The sequence below is a fragment of the Xyrauchen texanus genome, chromosome 41 (assembly GCF_025860055.1).
Source record: "Xyrauchen texanus isolate HMW12.3.18 chromosome 41, RBS_HiC_50CHRs, whole genome shotgun sequence".
NCBI classification, from domain to species: Eukaryota; Metazoa; Chordata; class Actinopteri; order Cypriniformes; family Catostomidae; genus Xyrauchen; species Xyrauchen texanus.
Genome location: NC_068316.1, coordinates 27,742,536 through 27,766,350, shown reverse-complemented (window position 1 = coordinate 27,766,350; position 23,815 = coordinate 27,742,536). Strand labels below are relative to the sequence as shown.

The 23,815-nt window shown below is 37.7% G+C and overlaps 1 protein-coding gene across 5 annotated transcripts in view; it reads right to left on the bottom strand.

The window, feature by feature from the left end:
* Nucleotides 1-264: 264 nt before the first annotated feature.
* LOC127634543 (ATP-dependent 6-phosphofructokinase, platelet type-like) overlaps nucleotides 265-23,815 on the bottom strand; it is a 41,848-nt gene continuing 18,297 nt past the window's right edge. The window contains exons 8-23 of one of the 5 annotated variants that reach the window (XM_052114152.1): nucleotides 19,956-20,051; nucleotides 18,819-18,911; nucleotides 18,231-18,356; nucleotides 17,017-17,081; nucleotides 15,983-16,052; nucleotides 14,780-14,926; nucleotides 9,459-9,529; nucleotides 9,256-9,343; nucleotides 8,222-8,374; nucleotides 7,042-7,194; nucleotides 4,818-4,982; nucleotides 4,618-4,679; nucleotides 4,185-4,296; nucleotides 2,478-2,577; nucleotides 1,852-1,957; nucleotides 265-869 (exon numbers count right to left, since the gene is read on the bottom strand). In XM_052114152.1, the coding sequence (XP_051970112.1) occupies nucleotides 713-869; nucleotides 1,852-1,957; nucleotides 2,478-2,577; nucleotides 4,185-4,296; nucleotides 4,618-4,679; nucleotides 4,818-4,982; nucleotides 7,042-7,194; nucleotides 8,222-8,374; nucleotides 9,256-9,343; nucleotides 9,459-9,529; nucleotides 14,780-14,926; nucleotides 15,983-16,052; nucleotides 17,017-17,081; nucleotides 18,231-18,356; nucleotides 18,819-18,911; nucleotides 19,956-20,051 (1,764 nt within the window). In that variant the 3' untranslated portion in view covers nucleotides 265-712. Of the gene's footprint in view, nucleotides 870-1,851; nucleotides 1,958-2,477; nucleotides 2,578-4,184; nucleotides 4,297-4,617; nucleotides 4,680-4,817; nucleotides 4,983-7,041; nucleotides 7,195-8,221; nucleotides 8,375-9,255; nucleotides 9,344-9,458; nucleotides 9,530-14,779; nucleotides 14,927-15,982; nucleotides 16,053-17,016; nucleotides 17,082-18,230; nucleotides 18,357-18,818; nucleotides 18,912-19,955; nucleotides 20,052-21,425; nucleotides 21,522-23,815 lie in introns of all 5 variants that reach the window. The other 4 variants (XM_052114150.1, XM_052114151.1, XM_052114149.1 and 1 more) reach the window with 4 other exon arrangements.

Here is a 23,815-nt window from a genome sequence, read left to right as displayed (position 1 = left end):
TCTTGTTTTGAGATATTCTATTCTAATGTACAGACGGTAGTTTATAGTGTTAGCATGGGCTCTATCACTCTCATGGTAATTCCATGGTACTTTGATATATTTATGGTACTTAAAGATTACCATATTCATATACCAGTGTATTTACATGATACTCCAAGGTACTTCAAAGAATATCATTATATTATGATTACCATTGTACATTTTTGATATTGTTTTCATGCCGGTATGTTAATATATTATAGTCAAACAGACAGCAGACACATATTTTCATTCATAGTGATCTTTATTTGTCAGGCAAATATAAACACAGTGACATAATACATTCAAACATCAAACCGTGCTCTTGAAGTGTGGACTGCGGTGGTGGACACTGAAAAGTGGAATTATTTTTGCTTCTTTCTGAGGATTTTAGAGAGCGAGAGGTTTGTGCTTTGAAGCTTAACACTATTGCAGAGGTGACAGTGTGACAGCACTGCTCGGAGTGTGGCAACAGAACTGACAGCAAATAAAACACAGTCAAACTAAACAGCATTGCTTCAGACTCTTCTACGATATGCGTTCTGTAAAATAACAAAAGGTGACATTTTTCTAACAAAGCGACAATAGAACAAAAAGGTGCAGGCCCAAAGAACAAAAGTGTCTGACAGCACTCGCAGGACAGACGTGCCCGTCTGAAGCATGACCTTTAATTGTCGCCTTCATTTGGATGAGTTTAAATAGCGGCTGTGGCCTCAGACTCATTGGGTCGATTGACGGCTACATGTTCAAGCTGTCCAGAGTCTGACACGTCGTAGCTGGTCTTGTACTTGGCCAAGATCTTCATGAGTGGACGTAACTTCAGCCACCACTGCTCTTTAGGAATTCTGTGACTAGAAAATGGAAATTTCAATGAATGTCATTGTCATTAGTTAATGGTACTTTCCATGTGTAGGGTACAAAATTAAATTTTTCAGCAGATGAAAATGTCTCTGTCTACCTCAGGACGTTTTAGTTTACATATATATTAAATGTATATTTATATTTCATTATATGTTTTAACATAGCATACCTCTTCTTCAATACATTACATTACCAGCACATAACTGTATATAAAATATTTTAACAAAATTATTGCTATATAGTATATTTCTCTTTTTTTTATCTGTTATATCTTATTTTATTTTTTATTTTTATGTCACTCTGTATATATATATATGTTGCATTCTCTACCACTGGAAGCTTCTGTCACCATGACAAATTCCTTGTCAATAATTATTCTGATTGATTCTGGAATGTGGCTTGTAATTTTTGCAACCCCGTTACCAAAATGCAGTAGATCGTAAATACAGTTAAAACTGTTTTTTATTTTAAGGTTTTTAAAATTACAGTAACAAAAAAAATTCAATAAATATTAAATAAAAAATAACTATGCCAGAATTGGGAAGAAGGCTGCCTAAATTAAGCTATCACTATGAATTTGTACGCATGTACTCTATATGCCTTATAAACCTATAATGATATGTCACATAAAAGATACAAATATTAGTTTTATAATTTATCTTACAATAAATTTAGTAACAGCGTTGAAAGGCTGAGCTTTTATTCAATTGAGAAATAGAATGTGATTATTAACCATTAACTCTTCCCACCATGTTGTCGAAAGGGCCTACATGATAGTAACTCTTGAGTGTCACATTATAACAAATAGTTCTCACCACAAAAAAACATGGAATTTGTGCTTTTAGTGTTTTAAAAGAGTAAAAAGACAACAAAGTATACACTATTCATGGAACGTGTCTAATGTCGTTAGACAAATCTACATAAATGCACATAAGTCTTTGAATATTAATGTATAAAATGGCGTGTACATACACAAAGTCGGTCTTATCCTTCAGCTGAACCACAGGCTGGAAGATCAAGGCACGACGCCGCATACCCAGCAAGCAGGCAGAGTCATCTGTGTTTGCAAACACTCTCCCTACACAACATAAAAGGACAACACACAAACACTCTACATACACGGTCACAAATTGGTGTTGCCTTGACAAAAGATGTTGAAGTATACTGGTGTTTCTGCAAGATTAAAAATAAAGTTTTAAGAATATCGATACAGTAATGCTTTGTAAGCACTAGTAACTAATTATGTATAGCATTACTCACAAATAATTATGCATTGAGGTATATGCAGACATAACTTGCAGTTTAATGTTGTTACAATTTCTATGTTCTTGTCATATTTGGGTTCATGTTCTACTGTAGGGCCTATGTTCACTATTAATGTTTTTTTTTTATTTTTCATATAATAAAATGTGAAGAAAAACCCTGGTCAAAATGTAAATAAATAAATTAGTGCTGTCAGTTGATTAACATTTTTCATCGTGATTAATCCCATCATTTTTGAAGTTAATCGTGATTAATCTCAGATTTTTAAAGTGGCAAAATTGTACTCTATACTTTCATTATTATTATAGCAAACAGACAATTGTTGTCATTTATACCTTGTTTGTAGCATTCATTCAGTTTCTTGGTGATCCACTGCATGGCCTTAGCAGAGATTTTGGTTCCAAAGTTACGGTCAAATGGAGAAGGAGCGCCACCCTAATGGATGAAAAAAAGGAAAAGGATATGGGTGCATTATAAATGGAATACTTGCATACTAAGTAAAGTAAAAAGTAGGCTATGTGGAAATATGCAGTATGTAACAATAAACATGTCAAACTGAAGTATGTTGTGTATTTAATTCAGCGAGTGAGGGCAGACTCTGGACACACTTATCATCTTAGAAATAAATATGGTTATTTTGCATTATTTATATCTATCTTAAATACAGCATACTACATTTATGATTATCTAGTCTTCTTTCTTTCAGAAGATACAGTAAGAACAGTCCTTATGTCTTTAACCCTATAAGCTCTAAGGTGTTTTTAAAGATTTCATGTTTCAGTGACATGGCCTAAATTAAAGGCTTATAAATCTACAAAAAAAACAAAAGAAAAACAAACAAAATAAAAAACAAAGAGAGTAAATTGTTTGGTATCATTTTAAAGAAAACATTTAAATGTTTTGAATAATATAGATTATGATAAATTATGAGAATCTGCTGAAAAATCACAAAATAACATGAGCCAAAACGTTACATTTTTTTATTTATTCACTTTTCTTATTTTTCTGATATGACATTATATATCTCTGGGTGTAAACAAGATAGCTCAGAAAAATGTCTTCAAGTGTCCAAAAGCCTTTCCAAACAAATGTAACATAAAAATTGTACATAAGAACCAATTAAACATGCAAATACAAGTATGACTAAAGATATGCTCTCTCTCCAAAACATGCAGGTGTGAGTAACGAGATCTCCTTCAGTTCCATTCTGTGTCATTTGAGTCATCACTGAATCTGTTTCATGTATTTGGCACCATCTCCTGATGGCCATATGTAATTAGAGGGATCCTCTCTGCCCATATTTGGATGACTTCCACCTCTGGTTGCAGCAATCTGAATCCTAATATGAAAGGTTTAGCATTCCATGACACTGGACAACGTACTACATTATTTCTGTTGAAGTCATCGGATCCAGGAAAGCTAACGTGTTTTCAGCAAGATAGCATATTATGTGCTGTGTGCACACTGAGTTTCGAGTGGATTATCGAATGATCTATGCATTATTTTTAATGGGAGTCCCTTCCTCAAAGAAATGGTATGTGATATTTTACATTCTGTTTATTTTCTCGTGAAGTTATAAGTGAAAATGCAGCTTATAAGCAACACCTGTTTACATGTAACATGTATGTCAAAGACATGTACTTGTAAAACAAATAGGATGGTTGTATTCTGCTCTTTGAGAGCTTGCCAATGACATGTGGCTCAAGGCTATTTGATCATTTTGAGGTTTTTTACCGATTACAATAATATGTACAGTGCAAAATTAATAGTAAGTGATCAAAACAGAACACTTCTGACATTTCACTTCACATAATATTTTTTTTTCACAGCAGGCCGATCCAAACTTAAAGTGTTAAGTAACAGACTAGCTGAAAGAAATAACAATAAGCAGTCATAATACTGTCCCACACATAAATTAGCCAGCAAAAAGTACACTTCATGCCTGAACCAGAATATTGATTCATTAGATGTGAATTTTGGCCTACCTTTACATAATAATTTATCAGCCATAGTGTTAAATGATTTATGGATATGTGTGTTACCTGCTGCATATGACCCAGAACATTCTTCCTGCAGTCAAACACTCCTCGCCCCTCCTCTGAGTACAGCTGATAGATGAAGTCTGTGGTGTAGTTCTCATTACTGTTCTCATTCCTGAATGAACACAAGTACACAAACATACACAAACTGCCTGTGTGAGGACAGGGTGCTGTGTGTGACAGCATGCCTGAGGGTTCTGCTACCACATCTCAATCACATCTGAGCTGAGACGAGGTGAGTGAGTTCAGACATATCTGTCACATATATAGAGTTAGAGAGATTTTGTGCTGAAAGACAGACAGATGATAAACAGACAGACAGACAGACAGACAGACAGACAGACAGACAGACAGATAGATAGATAGATAGATAGATAGATAGATAGATAGATAGATAGATAGTTAGATAGAAATTAAGACTGATAGTCTGTTTTACCTTAGAATTAGTCCTCTCTGAATGCTGGTTTTCATTTTCTCTGTCAAGTGCTCCACATTAGACTGAAGAAAAGAAAAAAACGTTCTTAATTTGGCCAACAGATGGCGCTTATGTTTCTTGTTAAATAACTGCACAAAACTTAGCAAGTTTAATTACTAGGGGAGGTTTACAATAGTAATTATTGAGTGTATTCTGATAACCTGTAGGTCTCTGATATCAAATGGTTCCTCGTAGATGTATGCAGCATCTGCTCCAGCCGCTAGACCACCAACACTGGCCAGATAACCACAGTATCCACCCATTGTCTCAATGATGAACACACGTCTCTTCGTACCACTGGCAGACTGCTTAATACGGTCACATGTCTGGCAAACAGGCAGAGATTTCTTTAGAATGTTCCTTGTGGAATAATATTTAATATATTCCTGAATCCCTCTCTCCACTGAATCACTACATGTCAAATTACATGCCATGCAACAAGGACCAGTCTGAAAATATAATCCAAGTATCTCCTTTCTTAGCATCTATTATAAACACAAATCAATTTGGAGACATGGAATATTCACTTTTCACGTTAATGTTACAATAAATCTAAACTACGATAAATTCTGTCAGGTTTACTGAAAGCTATGGGAAGATAAACTACACTGAATATGGGCTTTTAGAAGCTAAAGAGTACTTACATGGCATTAAAAACCATCTTACAGGTTGACCAACCACAATTTATGACACATCAGAATTGTCCTCACACCAAACTTTATTTAGCATTAAATGTTATTTAAAAAGTATTTCAATTTCAAAATGTAAATGCTTGTATTACTGAGTAAATATGGGTCATTCTTAGGAAACTGTGCCATTTGAGGTCCATGTGTCTTGCAACTGTTTTAATATATATATAATTTATAGGATACTGAACTTTCAGAGGAGATTTCACTCATTTCAGTGTACAATGCACAAGAAATTTCAAAGTAAAAATATTAATTGTATTTTTGTAATGTTTGTTTTTCATTGGAATATCAGCAAATTTGTTCGTTCCCATTAATCACTGTTAAATTTTTATGTGTCATTTAAATAAAACAAACTTTTGTTACCACACTCTACAAGCAAGCAGGTGCAGAGGCCAAGGAACTATCACAAAAAAAAGAGAAAGTCTGCACTCTGAAAATGTCTCTACAATATTTTATTATTATTATTATTTAACAGCAGAGGACTTTAAAAACAAATGTTTCGGCCAAATACCTCAGTGTCATTTAAATGAAACAAAATCTAAATATTGTTTTAGTGACATTTAAATCTTTTATTGAAACATTGAAATATCAAGTCTCACAGTATATGTATCTTTTTACTACAAAGTTTTTGACACATTCTCTTTATCTTCCACTTTCTGTTCAACACTGTAATGCTTTGATATAATGCCCTTTAAAGAAAATGGCTTGAACTTTCTGACATCATATTTAAGGGGTGATCACTGGTCAAACAGATATAAGCTTCTCTTACAATCTTCATTCAACTTTAATTATGTTTACATGTATATTAACCTTATCAAGCTCAATAGTTCAACTCTGTTATGGGATAATGTGTAATGTAGCCTTAGACTTAAGTTTTGGCATTTTTTTTTGTTTTTTAATTAAATGATAATTTTCTAGCAAATTCAACCTCAAAATACTTTACGTGCAACAGTATATGAGTTGACTTTGGGTCTGAGCTGGGAAAATATGATTTCTTGAAAGTTAAGCCATAACCTTTTCAAATGAAATGAAAGTTCTGGCAGGGTAGACTTTGGGCTGGATATTGGAAAATATGGAGTTCAGCAAAACACTTTTTTAAATTACAGATTTCCTGGCAAATTTAACCCCAAAACATACTGAATGTAACAGAGTTGACTTTAGGCTTGAGGTGGGAAAATAGGAAGTTGTTACGCACTAAACTTTTTAAATGTAATTAATTTCCTGGCAAATTCAACCCCCAAAAAATTTATATAACAGAGTTGACTACAAGAAGGTCTTGAAAAATATAAGAATTAACACAAATAAAGTGAGAGAACAATTTCCATTAGTGCAAGTTCAGATTCTCGCTCAAACGTCATATCCTGCCGGAAGACGATGATGGCAGGGGAGACGCTTAACCCCTTCAATTAGGAAGGGACCTAAACTGGTGGGAAGGGGTGAAAACAACTGGGGCATAACAAATCGACGAAGGACAGCTGTGCAGAGCATATAAATCATAGGCTGGATTATGATTGGATGAAATGCCCAAATTGAAAGAATGACATGATGCTTACTACGAGTCCTCCTGATAGAACTATCGCCAAGGCTTCAATTTCAGCAATAACCTTTTCAAATAAAATATATTTTTTTGGCAAAAATGACACCATTTCCTGAGAATGACCCCTTTGCAGTCAGGAGGAGGTTTCTTGCATCTTACCTCCACAATGGCATTGAGGGCCGTATCTGCCCCGATACTAAGATCAGTGCCAGGCACATTGTTACTAATGGTTGCAGGCAGAATACAGAGCGGGATGCAAAACTCCTCATAGTTGGACCGAGCTTCACACAGCTGCAGCAGACACTCTAACGCCTTTCACAGGACAGCACAACAAGGCGGGGTTCAACATGGGACAGGGCAATGCACACATTAGACCAGCAGGGGGAGTATTGGTGCAGGAGCAGACCCTGTCTTTCAGGCACCAGCCATTTGATGGCTGCCATGGCTTCCGATTGGCAGAGAAGGGAAAGAGGGAGGGGTACTGATCCGATCAATTCATGCACATAGATGCGCTCACACACATGGGTGACACTGAAGCGAGGGATCACACAGGTTTTCACAGCCACAGCAGCAGCAGGATTACACAGTTCACACATATAGTATGCTGAATAGTTTTATGTTCTTTCTCTGAATATCTACATCTAATAAGTTTAATACTGAGGGTTAGTGGCTTAGAACAGACAATAGTAATAGCGATAAATAACTTGCTGATGGCTATGTTAATATGCCATCAGAACGAACACATGGGTTATTGACTATGTGATTAAACTATGTAAAGTGATACAAGTTAATCCTATCATTATGTGAACTAAAGCAGTTAGATAGCAATGGACTGTGAGTTTTTACGCTTTGAGCTGATTTAAACCATCAGTATAAGAAACTATGCAGACAAACTCTAATCTGGCCAGCATTAGCCAGAGTCGCTGATCTGTTAAGACGGGTTATTTGGTGTGATTATAGCACAGCGCAGGCTCAGTCACATGACAGCCACAGAAAAGAAGTTTGCTCCAAACATGCCGTCATAATGTCATCTCACTTACCTGTTAGCTAACAGCTCGCCTTTGAGTTTACCAGCCAAGTCATTTATAGTTAGTAGTACAAACATTTATTTTGTACTTAAGCATTCTTTTACAGCTTCAGTGGGCAGCTGATCAGCAATTAGTGTTGTCTAACCATGGATTGCATGCTTGTTAATCATGCAAAAATGACATTGCATGATCCGTCTAATGCATGACATTCTGTCATTTATTAAAGATAGTACAAAAAGGCTGGTAAAAAGAAGGGGGAGCCTCTGATGTGATTGGCTGGCGGGTGGGTGTGGTCCCCCAGCCTCACTTACATCAGTGATGGCGTTCAGAGCCGTGTCTGCACCAATGCTGAGGTCTGAGCCCGGCACATTGTTGGAGACAGTTGCCGGCACCATGACCATTGGCATACACAATTCCTCATAAGTCCCACGGGCTGCTAACAACTCCATGATCCCCAGGTAGGCCTGCAGGGCAGAGCCGGGGCTTTAGTGTACCACTGCGGTGCTGGGAATGCAATGAAATGACGGGATAGAAGGGAAATGAGAAAGGAGAAGAGGAAGGATTGGGAAGCAACCAAGTGAAAAGCCATGGCCGTCACGACGGAGAGCATGAGACAGGACCCACTCCGTACACACACTTCAAAAAGAAACACTTGTATAAAATACATAAACACATGATTTATCAGTCCCTCAATAACACACTTTCACACATGCATACTGATGATGTCTATAGAGAAAGAGCTTGAACACAGCAGCATGAAATGTTTTTAGAAAAGCAGGAGAACTGGTCTGGAATTGAGGTTCACTGTTTGTTAAGTTCAATCTTAGGCTTATCTTGCCATCTCTGCTGTGTGAATGTTACTGCCATAAATGTGGTCAATTTTGATTGTACATTAACACAGCACAGTTGAAAGATGAAGCAGTGCCTGATAAGATGCTGGTGACAAACACCTGATGTGCTTTTAGACATTAACTATGAAAAGAACAGGAGCGCAGGAAGTTGAGTAAGCTTTAGGTGATGCTACATAGGAAAACATGATGGAAAGGGTAGTTAAGTTAACAAAACATCATCAACCATGGACTATTTAAATTGCCATTTGAATTTCAGGTAATATAATTCATAAAAATATTGTATATATATATATATATATATATATATATATATATATATATATATATATATAATTATAATTTTGTATATAATTATAATAATTAAAAATTATTAAAAATTGTTAGCTGTTTATATACTATATACATTAACAACTAACACTTTTATAATACTGTCCACACACTAAATGTAATATATTAAAATAAATAAATAATAAAGCTCACAATGGACCCCATACCTCAAATCCTCCAATGACTAACAATGCATTTATGTTATATATCCGAATCTGTTCTGCAATTTTGTCAATGTGTTTTGCAGGAAGGGTTCTGTAATGTTAAAAATATAGCAGAGAAGAATTTAGCACTTGACACATTTCTAACAAAATTCATAACCAGAAAATTAACTTCATATGTCATAACATCCTTTATATAGTATAGATACCGTTTAGTTCCCAGCAGGGATCCGCCTTGGCCTGTCCATCCACCCACATCTGCCCATTTGATCTCTTTTATCTGAAAAAGGAGAGAAGAATTAATGCCTGGGGATCAAAGATGTCTAAAAAGAGATATTGGAAACATTTAGAGTTCCCTGAAGAGAACAAAATGATCAGCATAGAAGAAAACTAAAATAGTTCCTTTGTCTAAATCAAAGCATTCTGATTTTTAAATGACGATTCTCAAATGGAAATGGCCAAAAACATTACGCATTGTGAAAATTGCCAACACACGGTCAGGCTGAACATACATAACGTGTGTTCATAACGTGCGTTCCTGTCACATACCTCTGTCCTCAAAGGGCTGATAGATGTACCTTTTAAAGTCTGTGCCATTAAACTAGATGTGTTATTATTCAGACATGTTGTTATATATATTTACTTTATGGATGAGCCAAAACATTATGACAACCTGCCTAATCAGCATGTTGGACCTCTGCGTGCTGCCGAAACAGCGCCAACCCACTGAGGCTTGGACTCCACAAGACCCCTGAAGGTGTCCTCTGGTATCTGACACCAAGACATAAGCAGCAGATCCTTCAAGTCCTGTAAGTTGCGAGGTGGAGCCACCATGGATCGGACTTGTTGGTCCAGCTCATCCCACAGATGCTCAATCGAATTGAGATCTGGGAAATTTGGAGGCCAGGGCAACACCTTGAACTCTTCATCATATTCCTCAAACCATTCCTGAGCAATGTGTGCAGTGTGGCAGGGTGCCTTATCCTGCTAAAAGAGGCCACTACCGTCAGGGAATACCATTGCCATGAAGGGGTGTACCTGGTCTGCAACGATGTTCAGTTAGGTAGCACATGTCAAATTGATGTCCACATGAATGGCCGGACCCAGGTTTCCCAACAAAACATTGCCCAGAGCATCACACTCCCTCCACCGGCTTTCCGGCATTCCACAGTGCATCCTGGTACACAGTCGTCCACGTGATGTACAAGAAAACAGAAATCATCAGACCAGGTGGCCTTCTTTCACTACTCCTAGGTCCAGTTCCGTAGGTGCTTTCGATGGTGGACAGGGGTCATCATGGACACTCTGCTACGCAGTCCCATATGCAGCAGGGTGCGATGCACTGTGTGTTGTCACATTCCTCCCTTAAACATCATGAACATTTTCTGTGACTTGTGGCACAGTACACCTTCTGTCTGTTTGGGCCAGACAGGATAGCTTCCATTGCCCTCGCGCATCGATGAGCCTTGGGCACACAACATCCTTTCACCGGTTTGTGTCTGCTCGGACCACTGTCGGTAGGTGACCGGGAGCACCCCACAAGCCCATGACCACTGTGAGTAGTCACAATGTTTTGTGGAAAGTGGCAGGGTAGAATAATTTAATAGGTACTTAATTAATCGAGTTATGTTTAAATGCTTTATATCTATAGCCCAATATTTGTAGCTCTGGTGCTGCTGCCTTAAGTTTTCAGATGGTACCTTACCACACCCTCCACAGTTTTAGCACAATGTGAGGATATTTAACCTCTTTTCGTGTTTTCATGGAAATATGGAACTATAGCATATGACAGCTGGCTGGATTTTTGCATTCCATGTAATTTTACTAAATGCAAACATCCTGCAGAAACATTTCATCAGAGAATTCTCTCATTGCCATCCTTAGACATTACATGTGCGATTTGTCGGCACCGAATTCTGCATTGATCAACGTGATGAAAGCATCTCATTTGATTTGTTACTTCATAAATTAATTCATTAACATTTAATTGTCAAGTTATTTAACTTATCCTGCCCCTGCATCAGCCAGCCATTGCCAACGCAGGAACTGTTTTGCTTACAAAAACGGCACTGGGCCTGTTGCATGACGTCATTGCGCTCTAAGATGATCTGTTTTGATTGGTCCAGCATAAGTTGTTCCAGCTCTTGTGATTGGTCACAACTTTTTTACAATTGATTTACAAGTGCACAAGTTTCTACAGTTTTTTCTGCAAAAGGCGGAAAGATCTGAAGTTGCAGTGGCAGATCTGAGAGGTTGTAACTGCCGATTTGTTGTTGTACTATGAAAGTGAATTAAAATACAAAAGTAAATATGTAATCCAAGTTTGTGTCTGTCGTTGTATTTATATAAGTTCTCAAATTCAAATCTACAAGCTCTCGAATTTTGCAACAGATTGACCTTCATAAGAAACCCTGCGCTATAGGACCCCTTGCAGCAAGTTAAGAATGCAACGCGTACTTGCGCTGCATTATTAATTGCGGTCTGCAAAATGCAAACAAAATCAAACTTGCATAGTTAGAAGCATCGGCGTTTTGTGTTGGTTCTGGTGGACTATGCAACACAATATCCAAAAGCAGTGCCTCCACGCAACATTTCAGTACGTGTTGTGGAGACACTCTTCAGAATCATCTTCCGAGTGGGGATTCTGAAGAAATACTCACTGATCAAGGCACTTCTTTCATATCACGCACACTATGCAAGCTGTACGAATTATTAGGTATTATATAGATTCGGCCAAGAGTGTACCACCCGCAAATGGATGGCTTGGTCAAACGGTTTAAGTAAACCCTCCAAAAAAATTATTTGGAAGTTCGTGTACAAAGATGCTCATAATATAACCCCTGTTAGTCACAGTTTGGGAGGTCCCGCAAGCCTCCACGGGCCTTGCGATGTCTAAGACATCGTGAGGGAAAATTGGGCGGAGGGACCTTCAAACTGCAAAAATTAAATTCAATATGTTCTTGACCTGAGAGCAGTTCTCCACATATTGGGGCAGCTATCACAGGACAATTTGCTACAGGCTCAAGAACGTCAGTCCTGGATGTATAACAGTGGAGCTCGGCTACAGGAATTTACACAGGGAGATAAAGCCCTTGTATTATTACACACATCAAGCTCTAAATTACTCATGGCAAGGGCCCTTTGAGGTCACATGGTGAGTCGGGAAGCCAATTATAAGGTTAAACGAACGGATAAGGGTGGAGCATGACAAATTTACCACCTCAACCTCTTAAAGGTGGTCCCAATGTCTCTGGCAATGATGGTCCGGAAATGGAGGCGCTCGGGCCAGGGGGAAACTTAAAAGCCAATCGAGGCACCCCGGTCATTTGTTGAGACAACCTCTCACTGTCGCAAGTCATGGACGTGGCCCGGTTGCAAAGAGAATTCTCCAATGCCCCTACCCAGTAGTAAGAACCTCATAGAACACTATATCGAAACAACCCCTGGGGTAGTGGTACACAGTCATCCATACAGATTACCCAAGCACAAAAAAAGTTGTCAGGGAAGAATTTAAGTCCATGCTCGATATGGGGGTAATAGAATCCCACAATGACTGGGCCAGCCTGGTGGTGCTGGTTCTGAGGAGTGATGGCTTAGCCCGGTTCTGTGTGGATTATAGAAAGGTCAATGCAGTATCTAAATCTGAAGCGTATCCAGTGCTTTGTATTGACGAACTGCTCGATCGGTTGGGCGCGGCTCATTTTTACTCAACACTGGATTTGACAAAGGGTTATAGGCAGATCCCCTTAATGCCAATATCCTGTGAAAAAACGGACATATCGACACATTTGGCATAAACCAATTCGTGACGCTTCCTTTCGGTTTATACCGCTGCCTATTTGGAAGACATCATTATATACAGTAGTGATTGGCAGCGGCACATGCAGCATATGAGGTCTGTTCTGAGGTCACTGCGACGAGCAGGACTCGTGGCAAACCCTAAGAAATGCGCAATTTGACGGGTGGAGGTACGGTATCTGGGGTTCCACTTGGGTCACGGGCATGTGCATCCCCAAATTGATAAGACTGCAGTGGTTGCGGCCTGCCCAAGTCCAAAAAGGAGGTGAGACAGTTCCTAGGGCTAGCTGGATACTATAGAAGGTTTGTGCCTAATTATTCAGACGTCACCAACCCACTGAATGATCTCACTAAAAAGGGAGCCCCAGATCCGGTCCAGTGGATGGAGGCATGCCAACAGGCTTTTATGCTGGTGAAAGCTGTGCTTTGTGGCATGCCGTCGTTACATTCTCCTGATTTTGCTCTCCCTTTTGTTTTACAGACAGACATGTCTGATGGGGGTTGAGAGCCGTTTTGTCCCAGGTGATCAAGGGGGAGGAACATAACCAATCAATGTTTGTTTAGAAAATAAATTAAATCACTTTTGAAGGTACTGACAATTAATACACACACTTATTCTACATGAGTTCATAATCGTCCTTTTGTTAGTTTGCCAAGATAATTAGTGTTAAATGTCCTAATCTACAAAATACAAAACCCATGAAATGTAATTAATTACTGTGTTTATCTTTATTCCTCCAACAGCCTTTGGCACTGGCCTAATGTATTTTAAACAGCGGCCCCTATCACTACAGAGCAGCACTGCAACAATAGTAAAATAGTTAACACAGGCAAGCAAAAAGTAGCAGTGCAGGGCTAGATATGACAATACTTCCAATACTGCCTTGCAATTTAGCTACTATTATTATTGCTGTTTTAAGCATTCACTCAGGCTAAATGTGTTAATCTGTTGTCAAGTACTGCCTGCTCTTAAAATGCTATTACAACAGGGATGCAATTAACACAATTCAATTTGAGTGTGCCATTTTAAAAGTACAGTCAATAATTGCCATTACCTAGACACCGCTGGTCAAAATGCAACACAAATCTCTTTTACAAAAACAACAACAGTGTTCAGTCATGTTATTTACAGTATTGGGAGAAACCCCCCTTCAAAATCTGATCCCCCTTGAACCCTAAAGTGGGGATTGAACCAGCGACCATCTGATTACCAGTTATGTGCTTTAGTCCACTATGCCACCACCACTCCACTCCACCACAGAGGCAGCAACTCAGCTCACAATTGATAAAAATTTTTTTTGGCATTAGCAGGTAGCTAAACTGTTAACATGATTCTTTAATAAGCATCAAATACATAAATACTGGGTAAAGTATTACATTTGTTTTTTATCGGCTTCAGTACTTTTCATCATTTATTTAGTTTCATTTGCTTTCTTGGATGGATTTTTTCAACCTCAGCTCATGAAATGGAAATTACCTGCATTGAAGTGCTGTTTAATTATTGGTGATTTAGTGTGATAACATACAACAGGATGAAGCAATATATTTTTGATTAAGCATTACACAACCTTGGGGTCCAAACGGGGTATGATTTTGACAACAGCTCATATGTAATTTATGTAAAGCTCCTTTGTGATTTTGATATGTGTTGCCTGATTGTCTTGCATGAGCCATTTAGTTCAAATTCTACAGAATGTTTCTTAAGGATGGAAATGTAATAGCATATATTTACCTGTCCCTTATAGAATCCTTCAAAACCGTCGCTAACAGCGAACATTTTGTGTCCTTCAGAGATGCCCACTCGTACAGCTGAGCGCACGGCTGCATTCATGCCAGCTGCAGGAGCACCCACGTTCAACACAGCCACATTAAAATTGCTCTGAGGAGGAGGAATGAAACATAACAGCCCTTATTTCACTGACAAATTCAATAGATCACATTTAGGTCCGATTTCTGAAGTCATTTATGAGCAATCAGAAATTATGTGTGTATATTATTTATTTTTATTTATTCTTTCAGATCCAGGGGATTTTTTATTATTTAAATGTTTTTATTTGTAGAGTACAGTATGTGCCAGAGCATGTTTGTTTTACCAGACCTGTTCGCCAGGATCATTATAAATCCTGCTGTATATGTGGGACCTAGATTGTAGAGTAAACTGAGATGACGGTTTCATTGCAGCCATGGATGGCTATTTATTCATTTAAATAACTAGTAGGTATGTGTATACATTTGAGGCCTGATATTTCTTTACTAAGCCATCACATCATGTTTTCATGTTTAGCACTCAACGTCCATTAAGAATTTAGCAATGTTTCCAAGCTGTCGTCGGCATTTATCAATCTGTTTCCATTCCAGTCGGTACAGGGTAATTTGGTTTTCTGTTAACTCGACACAGCCCTGAGCAACATTAAACACAGACTGATCATTGACTAAACACTTCTGGACAAGCTGACCTGTCAACTTTTTCACTGTAATACGGCAGCTACAACCCTAGCTTAGTCTAAAAATTCCAACTGGAATTTCACAACAAATTATTTATAGGATTCCAAGATACCAATCATAGAGGTTTAGGGCTCATTTACATATAGAAGTCTAGAAGTCAACATGAAACACCATTCACAACCTCCTTGTGAGCAGTGCTTATAAAGAAACTTTGATTAGCATTATAAATGGACTTCAAGGATAATAGTAGACTAAAAATAACAAGAAGAACAAATAGAAGAAACTCAGGCTGTATCAATTAAACATAATTTCCTTTGGAAACAGATGCTCCTGATGGGATTCTGTAGCACAGCATGTACTGAGGGGTTGTGAATTGTATGGTCAAACAGCACATTGGTGTCAGTCAACAGAGGTGTTGTTTGGTTGATATGGAGGTTAAGACCACCAGAGTAAAACAAATACAGTGTCTCTGTCAGGATACAACACTCACTTGTGGAAGTTCAGACTCTGGTTTGCGGTGAGCCAGCAGTTTGTACGTCTTCAAGTTGTTCTCAAAGCTCCTGCAGTTACACACAAAAGTAATTTTCGTGAAACGTGAAATATTTGTAGTTATGCTCAAAATATATGCACCGTTTCTCAAAATACTGATTCAAAACATTTGATACTTAGCATCGAAAACGACATGCTTGTTTTACTACCAGAGTTTGGGATGCTGCTTTGAAACTGTAGTTTGCCAAGCCACAAATTCCTCATCCTTTAAAAGCAGTTAAATAACATTCAAGCTAGTCTTTTAAAATGTAGTTATCTACAAACAAGCTACAAACAAACAGTAGCTAACAACTTGGGCGATTACATTAAATACAACTAAAATACATCCTAATTTACATACAGAACCGAAAAAGTTAATCATTAAACAAAATATTGATTTTGATACAATAAAAGAAGTAAAATGCCATGTAGAGACTTCTAGGAACACTGTTGAGAATTAACTCAGTTTTCATTTTTTGGATTGATTCATGAACATCCAAACAAAATGATTCATTACAATTAATGGAAGAGCAAAAGGTCTGCTGTATTGAAAACAGCTAATGTCAAGTTACTAAAAATGGTATGTTAGTGTGACAGAGCAGAGGGCGGGGCCGGGTCGTGATTATACACACCCGGTCCCTTATCAGGCTAATTAAGCCTCAGAGAGGGATAAAGGCCGATTGCGGATGGTGGTGCGACAAGAGAGAGATCCTTTACGGACATGTCTGTCGTGTGTGTTTGTTTGTCTTTTGTTTAAGATAATCATTAAAATATTGTTTATTTCGCCAGGCCGGTTCTCGCCTCCTCCTTTCCATTGAACTGCTTTACAGTTAGCAACATGTGTAGTGTTATAACTGTACACTACTGTCTTCACAGTAGCTGAAATAATGCTGTCATCTAATTAAATGTCCAAACAGTTCCATGAATCTCTCAAACACAACAAGACACAATTAACCTTGCATGAGAAAAGGTTGGGCCAGTTATGTCCAAACACACCTGCCACGCAGCTGTACGGCCTCTTCAAATTTCTTCTCATCCATGGCCTTCTGCACCTCTTGAGTCTACAAGACAGACACAATCATTTCTGGTGTAATGATTGTTGTAGTACGTTATGATTGGTTTTAGATTTGTTTTGAGATTTTTTCTCATTAGGACATTTCACTCCAAAATCAAAAGAAAAACAAGAAATGATCACACATGCTACTTTTTAACATTAAGAATTGACTAAGAATATTAAGAGTTTTGACCCTATTTGATCACACTTTATATTAGGTGTATTTAACTACTGTGTACTAAGATTAAAAAACATGCAATACAATGTACTCATTGTGTAACTACATGTTGACCTGCAAAATTCACACAAATTCCCATTTGCTGCTAATGAGGTTGAGGTACGTGTAAGTTTAGGCGTAGAGTTAGGGTTTAGATTATGGTTAGGGTAGGGTTGGGTTTACGATTAGAGGTAAGGTTAAGAGTGTAACTTCATATGTAATTAAATGCAATTTAAATGAAGTACAATGCAACAATACAAATGCACATAAAAAGTACATAGCAATTAAAAACACTTAATATAAAGTGGGTCCATTGTTAGTGTAATGGAGAAATTAATTCTCATTAATTTAAAGCTATAATAAAAACATTCTGTTCAGATACAATGATATTTAAGAATAAACTTTTTTTCCAGAACTTAAAATTAGAATAAATTACATTTAGTAAATTAAACTTGAACTGTACATGAAATCCACGAGGGGAATTTATTCGCCACCGGACGTTTGTCATACAAAATTCATTATCTTGCAGATTCCCACAGAGAATTATAATTATTTTATTTTTGCATTTTAGTAACGAAAATTAGATTATTTTCACATTACAGTAAAAAGAAGGTGATTTTTCTTTTTGTGATTGCATTACAATAACAATATATATATATATATATATTTGCATTACAGTAGGGTACTGTAAATGAAGGGTGCTTAATTATCATGAAGAAAATGTCAAAATGCAAAAAGAAGGTAAAGTTAACTAAATAAATTAAAATTCACTTTGTTAAAATAATTTTGTACAGTTGCTGTAATTACCAATCCACTGCAAAGATTGTAGAACTGAATAATCAATGAAGCACTAAAGCATTGTTCTCATTCCTCTGCTGAATTGCATGACTGTGGATCTGTTTAGTTGTGTGTCTGTTCTGGCATCTGACCAGCTCTTACCATCTGCACGCACTCCATGAGGGGCAGGCGCACAGACTGGTTCCCACACAGAGACACCACGCAGGCTGGTGTGTTTGCAGTGGTCTCGAGGAGAGCCAGAACGGCCTCCACACCCATACGACTGGCCTGGCAACAAATACAAAATAACATTGCAATCTTTAGTTTACTTCAGGCAAGCTTTAATAATGTAAAATCAGTAATTTTCTGCACATTTTAAGTACAAACTTTACATTTCTGCTAGACTTCCACTGTTAGAGCATAATGTAAACACAGGAATGAGCCAAACTTATTGTCTTTAGTAATCTACAGCATGTCATGGATGATGTAGGCAAGCAACATGCCCCTAAACATTAAGTTGAAAACCTGTAATATTCCTTTAAGACCATTTAGTACACATATTGAAATCTTTCTGTTTCACTATCATTCTTTTTTCAACTCTCCAGAAAGCACTTGATCCTTTATTTCGTGCTGAACCATTACAGAAAAAGCAGCGCATGTGAAACTTGTGTGCATCAAATCTGTTTATTTACTTAATGTAAGCTCCCTCTCAATCTCCTGTTTTTCTTCCCTTGATTTTCAGTGTCTCACCAGAATCCTGTCGAATGCCGATGGAGTCCCTCCTCTCTGGACATGGCCCAGGATGGTCACACGTGTGTCAAATCCCAGACACTGGACCACCAGCTGGAGGGGTAATAAAGAAGATTTACACTTGAATTATAGTAATCGTGGGAATTTAGGGTCTATTCTAGGTCAAATTAAGTAAACAAAACCTCTTGTCCGAAAAGCATTTTGATTCCAAAAAAGCATAAGCTTGAAAAGCTACAGTACACATATGACAGCTGCACAGAAAATAGCTTTATAATCATAATGTTTTACATAATAAATAGAATATGATTAAATAATTTCAGTAAAACATGTTTTACAGAATTTAAATTGAACATAGTGACGAATCCAAATCATTTGTAAACAGTGATTAGTATAACAACTATAATACAAGCAAGGAACAGCAGAGTCTAGCATAATAGTGCATGCATTTAGCAGAAAGATTCACAATAAAGCTGTGACATACATGCAGAGGATAAGGATTCTAGTGAAATTCCTAAAATCATAACAGCATTCCATGCTAGTCAGTAAACTGGAGACCAGTTTTCAATTTTCAGAGTTGAAATAACGGTGTTAAACAGTGTAAAATTTGAACTCCTGCAGGACCTGTTTCAGGGTGTGGAAATATTCTTCAGTTCACTGTAAATAATCTTAACAAAGAGAACATAAAACTTTTAACAAGCACAACTAAAACTAGATTTTTACCGAAAATGTGGTTCTTACGAAAATCGTAAGTTTGATGGCTTAGAAAAGTAATACCATACTTCTCTAACTTTCTTGAGTTGCATGGCCAAATTTAATAAAGATTTTAATGAAATCCTACAGTAATATTAATGCTTCTTTTAACACTTAATATTCTGAAATAACACATTAGACCAAACTGGAAAGCAATGGAAACAAATTGTGTTTGCTCCAGCTTTAGGAAGTGTACAATGCACTAAAGCAGTGTAGTAGTTAAGATATAAATAGACGATAGCTATAACTGAATGCGTTGAAAGAGACTGTGTTTAAGCAAACCACACAGGCCAAAGCCAGAGAGGGGCAACACACAGAGGCCAGAGAGGTCAGGGGTCAATGCAGGAGCTGGACCTCAATGGACCTCTATGGGCTTGATGTACTTACATCCTTTACATGATCAGAGGTAATGGGCTGGTTGTTACGATCAATCGCACCTTCAGCTACTATTATGATATTCAGCCTTTTCATTCCTGCACGTTTCTACGAGGGTAAGAGACACGTCACAATAATATAGAACAATAGGAGAGATTCAAAAAGCTGGAATCCATGTTGTAGAAGTGGCCCAGGAAATAAGCAGTCATTAATTCATTAAGTCATTAAATCGCTTTTATGTTGGTCGATGTCACGAAGTTTATGTAAGTAATGTTGGTCGAGTTGGCCAAGTCGCTGTACTGTTGGTTGAAGATGCCATGTCAATGTACTGTTGGTCAAAGTCTTCAAGTTGCTGTATTGCTAGTTAAACTCTCCAAGTCACTGTAATGTTAGCCAAAGTTTTCAGTTCAACATTTTGTTAATTGACCTCTCCAAGTCACTGTACTGTTGGTCGAAGACTCCAAGTCCCTGTTCTAGTCCAGTTAATTGACCTCTCCAAGTCACTGTACTGTTGGTCGAAGACTCCAAGTCGCTGTTCTAGTCCAGTTAATTGACCTCTCCAAGTCACTGTACTGTTGGTCGAAGACTCCAAGTCGCTGTATTCCTAGTCCAGTTCTCCAAGTCACTGTACTGTTGGTCAAAGTCTTCAAGTTGCTGTATTGCTAGTCAAACTCTATAAGTCACTGTACTGTTGGTCAAAGTCTTCAAGTTGCTGTATTGCCAGTCGAACTCTCAAAGTCACTGTAATGTTAGCTGAAGTCTTCAATTCAATGTTTTGTTAATTGTCCTCTCCAAGTCACTGTAATGTTGGTCAAAGACACCAAGTCGGTGTTTTGCTAGTGAAACTCTCCAAATCACTGTACTGTTGATCAAAGAATCCAAGTCATCATATTGCTAGACAAACTCTCCATTTAGATGTTCTGTTGGTCGAAGTCTTCAGTGCGTTGTACTGTTAATCAAAGTCTCCAAGTCACTGTAATGTTGGTTGAGGTCAACAAGTAACTGTACTGTTGATCAAAGTATTCAAGTCTCTGTACTGTTTGTCAAGGTTATCAAGTTGATATACTGCTGGTCGTGGTCGCCAAGTCGCTCTAGTGGTGGTAGAAGTTGCTAAGTCGCTGTCTGTTGGTCAAGGTCGCCAAGTTGCTGTACTGGTTGATGAAGTCGCTAAGTCACTGTACTGTTGGTCAAATTCACTAAGTCGCAATACTGCTGGTCGAGGTCTTCAAGTTACTGCACTGTTGGTTGAGGTTACTAAGTTGCAGTATTGCTAGTCAACATCTCCAAATCTCTTTACTGTTGATTGTGGTCACCAAATCAATGTATTGTACTTGCACTGTGGAGCAGAATTTGTTGCTTGTTTTTGCCAATTGTAATTTTGGACAAAATATTTGCATCTCTTTTGATTCTTATTAGGGGCCACTTCAGTTCTGCAGGCTTCCAGATTTTTGCTCTCTCCCTTCGGAATCATTCAGTACTCACATCCTTTACAATACTAGAGGTAATAGCTTTTCCATGTCTGTCAATGGCTCCTTCAGCAACTATTATAATGTTCAATCTCGAACCTCTGGATCGAGTCTGGGGCAGCGAACAAATGTGTTCCACATAAGCTTGTTACAAACAGGAGAGTACATACAAATGTGCAAAATATATTTAGCACAAATGGAGAATATTTCTGTTGCACAGTGGAATGAAAAGTATTACAGAAATCATGTCTCTAAGAGAAGTCCCTTACATTATCATTCAAATGTATGTGTACAACCAGTATTGGGGAATAACTAACTAGAAGTAGCCTAGGTACTGACTTAACTACATTAGTTTAATACACAGTAGCATTTTCAGTAAAAACTTTTATTTATTTTTTGACAAGTGGCATTGTAGTAATCAATCAAATGTGCTCTTGTCTTTTCTCTCTCAAGTAGCATTTGGAGGTTGATAAGAGATGATTCATTTCAATAAACAGCTTTGTCTGGACAATTTGTTTTAACAAATCAGATCATTGAGACTTAATTTCAACTGTTTAAACAAAAAACAAACCATATTTTCCAACTCATCCATATTGAGTCCACTAAATAGTGTCATATTTTGTGGTAAAATTAATATTAGTTAAATACTGCAAATTAACACTATGCTTTAATTTAAAGTGGTCATGCCATGAGGAATACAATTTTCCTTGATCTTTTGAAATGTAAGAGTTCATTGTACTATAAAAACATACTGTAATTTTCAGAACTCAAAACTTCCTCAATACAAAAAGAGCAATGCTCAATTTTCTCTACTTTGTGACATCACACAGATGAATAATACATCAGCACATGACAGCCTCTACAGCAAGACATTAATGGCTAATTTTACATCATCGCACCCTTGGCCCGCCCACTGGCATTCAGAAAGGTGAAGATAGGCTTAATATTCTTGCACATCAGAAGGGACTTACACAGGACACCTTCTTGTGCCCATCTGGGCTATTTTAAAAAACAGTTTACACAAAAAATCAATAAACAAACTGCCTCAACCATTATTGTGCATCTCGAATTTTCAAAGTTTGGATGTCAAGTTATAACTCTTTAAAGGAGACCCCCATTCTGTGTCTTGCTGTTTTGAGTATAAATGCATCCTGGATTTGTTTTTGCACCCATCTGCGCTTTTAATGGTTGGTCAATGTAAATATGCACTAGATGGACGTCTTTGACAGTTTTTATGCCTTTGAGGCGATGTGCGCCACGTTATAAGAGCAGTCTGTTCTGCTGCATTCCATTGCTACCTCTGGCTGAGAGAACAGTGCCTCGTCCAGAGTAAACAAACGATAGAAGATGTGAGATGTCGTGCCTGTGAAGATCAGCATCTCTGTTTTCGCCTCTGTTGAAGCATCCCAAAATATGCATCAGCGCATGATGATATAAGCGCACATCATGTTTCACAATGCACTGGATTATGTGTGTGCGTCATATTTCAGCATGGATTGTATGTGTGTTCAGCTCATTTCAGCATGTATTATATGTGTTTTCGGCTCATATCAGCTTGTATTGCACACAATATGATAAGATGGGGAAGTTGAAATACACTACTGGACCCGACTGCAAAACCGTAAGTAACTAATTCCATTCATGTTTCATATGTCATTACTGTTTGATTGTTTATGGTGCTGACGCACTTGAGTTAACAGTGTACATTTTTTGTTGCGGGGATGATTAATTTTCTTCAGATTGAGATTCAAACATATATGGCTGTATACGAGGGGCTTTAGGATGTTAACCAATCATAACAGTAGTCATTTACATTTAGATTTAAAGGAGATTCTGAGGCCTAAATCGAGGGTTTTCAGACACAGGGCCAGAGACAGCATGTAAAATTATCAAATATTACTAAAATATTACTTTTGGTGCGAAACATCTTTACTAACATTATAAGTGGACCTCAGGAAAAATAATACAATTATAATAAAAGAGTATGTCATGACCCCTTTAAATATTTTAGTTGCATTTAGTGTATTTATATGTTGAATTTTGATGCTGTCACTCTAATCAAGATTAGTGTGTCCAGACATCCCAATTAAAATGGACCCAGCCCTGATTTTATGAGCCGTGTCCAAAGTGCTGACGGAGGTTCAGTCCAGATGCCTTCTGTCCTGATAATAAGTCTTAGCTTAAATGTTGTATATAACTGACATCGCTGTGCTTCATGCTTTTCTGTAATGAGAAACAAGCGATGAGTAACGAAAGTCATGATCACTGTCCACCTCACTGCCCCCTCCCACCTCTGCTGCTGTCTGTCTGCCCATAAGAAAAGTCTCCTCACCTGCTAAAAGCCAAAAACTGGGGAGAGGTGGATAATAATAGTCACTGTACAGAACAGGTCATGGTAATCAAATG